The sequence below is a fragment of the Periplaneta americana genome, chromosome 3, assembly GCF_040183065.1.
Source record: "Periplaneta americana isolate PAMFEO1 chromosome 3, P.americana_PAMFEO1_priV1, whole genome shotgun sequence".
In the NCBI taxonomy this organism is placed as follows: Eukaryota; Metazoa; Arthropoda; class Insecta; order Blattodea; family Blattidae; genus Periplaneta; species Periplaneta americana.
In genome coordinates this window covers 9,000,547-9,006,546 of record NC_091119.1, presented here as the reverse complement: position 1 = coordinate 9,006,546, position 6,000 = coordinate 9,000,547, and the positions used below count along the sequence as shown (strand labels likewise).

At 34.1% G+C, this 6,000-nt stretch overlaps 1 protein-coding gene across 1 annotated transcript in view; it reads left to right on the top strand.

Moving 5' to 3' along the window:
* The first annotated feature begins 768 nt into the window (after positions 1–768).
* Positions 769–6,000, top strand: part of LOC138695784 (PHAF1 protein CG7083) — a 37,287-nt gene continuing 32,055 nt past the window's right edge. Inside the window, exons 1-5 of the mRNA XM_069819979.1 lie at positions 769–1,044; positions 1,334–1,416; positions 1,642–1,725; positions 1,822–1,865; positions 1,962–2,121. Coding sequence (XP_069676080.1) covers positions 981–1,044; positions 1,334–1,416; positions 1,642–1,725; positions 1,822–1,865; positions 1,962–2,121 — 435 coding nt within the window. The 5' untranslated portion in view covers positions 769–980. The remainder of the gene's footprint in view (positions 1,045–1,333; positions 1,417–1,641; positions 1,726–1,821; positions 1,866–1,961; positions 2,122–6,000) is intronic.

The window sequence follows — 6,000 nt, the reverse complement described above, 5'->3', positions numbered from 1 at the left end:
ATTATATTTTGAAGTCGGCCTAAGTTCTTTGTGTGAAAGTTAATAATTATTTCGTCCTTCGAACACATGTGAATAATTTCCCCACTTTTTGAGTGAAACAAAATTGCATCTAATATCTCACTAATATCTAGTATTAATTTTTCTAGCCTAGGGGCAAGCGCATGAAACTTCAAACTAATCAAAAACAAAACAAAATAACATTCTGATACAAGGACAGTAGGTGGTAATATGGCTTGACCAGGAGGCCATTCAACTCCCAGTGCAAGGTTACGTTGGCGTTAATAGTACAACAGGTTACTGCGTCCATTTTCATAATGTACGATTCGGACATCTTTGTAATATTTGGATAACGAGAAAACTTGTAATGATTTCTTGTAGTTCTAAGAAATATAGACAGACAATTACTATTTTCATTCCTTCAGTAGACAGACATTTAAAAATTTGCATGTTATAAACATCGGTAAAATAATGCTTAATAAATAAAACATTTAAATGTGTGCGGATACTGCAGAGCCTCTGGTTGGTTGCTTCCCCATTACTCTGTCTGCTCGCAATGCGTAAAGCCAGGGGGCCTTGCTTCCTCCGCGTTCAACGCATATCAGTGGCGTGACGAGAAAACTTGCCACCCTTGTGTTAAACAAAACCGTCGCTTAACTGGTTTTCCAATCACACCTCAGCATACACGTCGACATGTGACAAATAAAAGAGAGACATTTAATTTGTAATAAAGGCCAAATATATTTGTTTTGATCAGCTGAGAAGGTAAATAAACAAAGAAGGTGTAAGCACTAATATTTTCATACTCGCCAGCTGTTCTTACGTCATCCGTTGACAGCTGAGAGATACAACAATCAAGATGGCGCCGTGAGGAAGCAGACAAAGGAGCTGCGTATTAAAAGAAATATTTCTAGCTTTTTGGTTGTCACTGTGAAACTGCTGTAAAAATAAAGTCACCGCTTGTCGAAGTGTACACAGAAGAAATGCTAGAACTTGAAGTAGTGCCAGAAAGATCTCTAGGATGCGAACAGTGGGAGTTTATTTTAGGTAAGAAAAATTTCAGTTTTACAATTATTATTTGCGCATTATTATATTTGTTTTGAAGACGTTATTAATGTATGGCAATCAATGAAAGTATCAGAAATAGAAAGTGAAGATAGTAATGGACGCCTTCTGAGTTCATTTAGCATTAGTATTTATTGTAATCATAACGCAATTGTTGCGCCATATAATGCATTACAGTGAGTAATTATGAAACTACATATTCCTTTGCTGTAATTCTTTAAACGCTAGAAATATTATCGATTCTAAATTACACTGAATCTTTTGTTTCTAGGAATGCATTTTTCACAGGCAGTTGCAATAATTCAGTCACAAGTGGGAATAATAAAGGGCGTTCAAGTCTTATATAGTGACACGGTGAGTTATTGGTTGATTATTACAAATTATTTGTAGAAAAATATTAATCACGTAATTACTATTGCTGTGTTTTACAGATATGGCTATCATATATAATACTAGCACTAAGCTAAATTCAATTTTGTATTTTACTGTGGAAGCCACCTTTTTTGTAGTCATTTGTTTTTACATTTTTTTACTGTATAATATAAACATTCTAATTTATATTACTTTGATTTATTTCAGAATCCATTAGCTGTTGATCTTGTGATAAGCTTGCCACAGGATGGTATTAGATTGATATTTGATCCAGTAGTTCAGAGACTGAAGGTGAGAATTACTACGTTTTGCTTAATAATAATTATGTTTTATTACAATTACAAAATAATTTAATAATAAAATGAAATGTTAATCTTTTATTTTCAGATTATAGAGATATATAACATGAAGCTTGTAAAGTTAAAATACTGGTAAGTTCCTGTGAAATAAAAAAGTGGATAAATGAACATGAAAGCAGATTTAGTGCCCATGATAAGTGTGTGATGCTATGTCATGAATTGTTTCAGTGGGTTGACTTTTAACTCTCCTGAAGTTCTACCTAGCATTGAACAGATTGAACATTCGTTTGGGGCAACGCATCCAGGCGTGTATGACACGGAAAAACAACTTTTTGTGCTCAATTTCCGTGGTCTCTCCTTCTGCTTCCCAGTTGAATCAAAGTTTCAGGTATTTGCCAACTTGAAATAATAAATTCAGTTTGCTATTTTTTTGTACTCCATTGGGACGTTTTTATATTTTCATTTGATTTGATAGTCTAAAACGGAAATACGGCTGTAACATTGTTAAAAATAGGTCTACAGTGCTATTAATCTACAATCGGGTTTATAAATGATCACCGAAAATAGTATTAAGTGTGGTAATGGTATTAAGTTCTTGTCTATGCAGATGACGTGGATATGTTAGGAGAAAATCGACAAACGATTAGGGAAAACGCGGAAATTCTACTTGAAGCAAGTAAAGCGATAGGATTGGAAGTAAATCCTGAAAAGACTAATTATATGATTATGTCTCGTGACCAGAATATTGTACGAAATGGAAATATAAAAATTGGAGATTTATCCTTCAAAGAGGTGGAAAAATTCAAATATCTTGGAGCAACAGTAACAAATAGGCCTATAAATGACACTCGGGAGGAAATTAAACGCAGATTAAATATGGGAAATGCCTGTTATTATTCGGTTGAGAAGCTTTTATCATCCAGTCTGCTGTCAAAAAATCTAGAAATTAGAATTTATAAAACAGTTATATTACCGGTTGTTCTGTATGGCTGTGAAACTTGGACTCTCACTTTGAGAGAGGAACAGAGATTAAGGGTGTTTGAGAATAAGGTTCTTAGGAAAATATTTGGGGCTAAGAGGGATGAGGTTACAGGAGAATGGAAAAAGTTACACAACACAGAACTGTATGCATTGTATTCTTCACCTGACATAATTAGGAACATAAAATCCAGACGTTTGAGATGGGCAGGGCATGTAGCACGTATGGGCGAATCCAGAAATGCACATAGAGTGTTAGTTGGGAGGCTGGAGGGAAAAAGACCTTTAGGGAGGCCGAGACGTAGGTGGGAAGATAATATTAAAATGGATTTGAGGAAGGTGGGATATGATGGTAGAGACTGGATTAATCTTGCTCAGGATAGGGACGATGGCGGGCTTATGTGAGGGCGGCAATGAACCTCCGGGTTCCTTAAAAGCCAGTAAGTAATTTGCATTAATATACCATACCAGATACTTGAGATCACAACCTTGTCATTAGTAGTTGAACAAAGACAATATTTTAACAATTTTGGCGGGGATACCTATTCCTCTCTTCTTTACAATCATTACAGAGTTTTTCAATTATTAGCTTTCATAATCCTTTGTGGAAATTAAAGAGATAGGTATGTAAATTAGTACCGGTACGTACCACAGTTATTACGAGCTCACGAAACTGGTACAAGCATTTATCAGTAGAATTTTATGACATGAAGAGAGAGAGACTGAGAGAGCTGTTCAGTTAGTTGCCATGTTTTCACGACCTCCTTTACTGTCATTGTAATTTAATTATTTTTGTGTTCATTTTATACTTCGATTCTGAACTCTATTCCAGGTTAGAAAACGTAATTCCTTAGTCTCCGAGTAGATAATCAAGACTGTTTTCATTCATTAGGCCTATCTGTAAATATTTGTATGGGGAAAATTATTCTTATTTTGGTGAGAGAAAAGAAGGCTCCCTTAATCCGAGGTAGGCCTAACTTCAACGTATTCGAATTATCACATTGAGTAGTGAAACTATTGCTAAATCCAAATAATTACCGTAATTTATTTATTTATTTCGAATATTAATGTGCAAAACAACAGCATAAAGCCAATTACAGTTTAGCACAAAATAAAAAAACGTAATACAAAACAGAACAAATGATTATGAGAATGAATGACAGAAAATGGCAGTGAGATGAAATACAATCAATATAACAGTCAACATTAACCATTCACCAAATGCAACAAAATAAATGACAGTATCTAACAAATAATGAAAGATATTAAATAACAAGTAAGGATATATAATGCATAAGTAAAATCAAATCAGATCTTGTAAATTAGCACTTTTAATACACTGGCTATTGGAGAAAGGGATTTAAATAATTTAGCGAAAAAAATTCTTTGACCACGAAAACCTTTCACGGGAATTCTAAGGTAGGTGTTATGTATAAAAGAATAACAATCAATGACACCATTAATAGCATTATTAAAGAAAGAGTGATCAATATCCTGACGTCTCGAAAACAGACTGGTACAGTTAAAATATTTACTAGATAGTTCATAATTTAAAGAAGAGGAGTTAGGTACAAATCTGAACGCACAAAGAGGAATGAATTTTCTTTGGATATTTTCTAGTTTAGCTGAATCAGTTGAAGTAATAGAGTTCCACGCAACAGATGCATGTTCTAATTTAGACCTTACTAAAGCATAATATAATGTAAGTAGTGTATCAGGAGAGGAAAAGGAATAAGTAATAGACCTAATGAGACCAAGCATTCTTAGTGAATGATTAAATAAATGATCAACATGGTCATGAAAGTACAATTTAGAATCAAGATATATACCGAGATCCTTAATACAGTCCTTCCTGATTATGGCGGATTTTAATAATATGATTTAATTACTTAAAGCAAATCTTACACTTCCAAACTTATATGCTAGTAGGCCTAGTTAGAACTGGAAAAAACTTTGTTCCTTGTGTTTTGTTTGGAGTTGTGGTTAGCAGGTTTAATTGCGTTTCGTTTTATTTCTGTAGACAAAACTGAAGTTCAGAATGATGTTGTTTTTATTGTTTTAATGACATTTCACTTCATTAATGTGACCATTTTACCTAGTGGATGGACTCATTACTTTCGTTATAATTATTATATTTTGCTCAATTTTTTTAGTAGGTTATTTTACGTAGAATGGATCAACATCTCAGGTTATTTTGCGTTAATAAGGGTTATACCTAACGGGAAACAGTTGACTGTTTACATTGAAGCTTTATTGTTGAAATAATAAACACTGAAATAATGAAACAATTGTCTTTAGAGACAATTAATATTAGGTACCCTCCACAAAACTGGCTTCATTTATACACCGACGGATCCTTGATCTCCAGAGAACAAGGTGCCGGTGCAGGTGTTACGTGCTGTCTCTTCTCACTTTATAGATCTCTTGGATATGGAACAACAAGTTTTGATGGAGAAATCACTGCAATAAGTGAAAGTCTCAGAAATCTTCTATGCCACATCAATAAATTTAAGAATGCAGTTATATTGTCAGACTCCAAAGTAGCTATTCTATCAATAGTCTCTAAACACACACCTTCATCTCAAACAGCAGAAATAACTAAAATGCTCTCTCAATTAATATAACTCAATAAATGAATTATATTCCAATGGATACCATCCCATTGTGGAATCCTGGGAAACGAGAATGCAGATGCTTTAGCAAAGAAGGGCAGCACTGCTACTTACAGACCTGTTACTAAAACTACGTATTACTCTGTAAAAAGATTTATTAAATCTACATACTTAGACTTCAACAAACAAAATTTGATAACACAATCCCAAGGGAAAAAATGGAACTCTCTGCATCAAAATCCACAGTTAATTCCCGATTTACCACGAAAATCGTCTGTAGCTGCATTTTATTGGCAACAGGCCATGATTGTTTGGCCAAACACCTGCATAGAATTGGAATATATCAGTCCCCTAACTGTCCATTGTGCAACTCAAACCAAGAAATGGATTCGGAACACCTCAAAATCTGTGCTTCAGTGGCTGGCCATGATAATATCTTTGAAAAATATTGGAGTGCAAGAGGTCAAATGACTTTATTGTCAAACGCCTGGCATTAGAAAACAACATAATCTAAGGGACTTGCTAATTGAATTTAGTAACAGTTTTAAACGTACATGTATTCACTCTTTGTCTTCTGCTATAGCTTAATCAGTAACATGTTTGGCCACAGATCCAGTGGACCATAGTTCGATTCTAGATAAGGCTGTAGAAAAATTAAATTATGGTTTATTTAATGG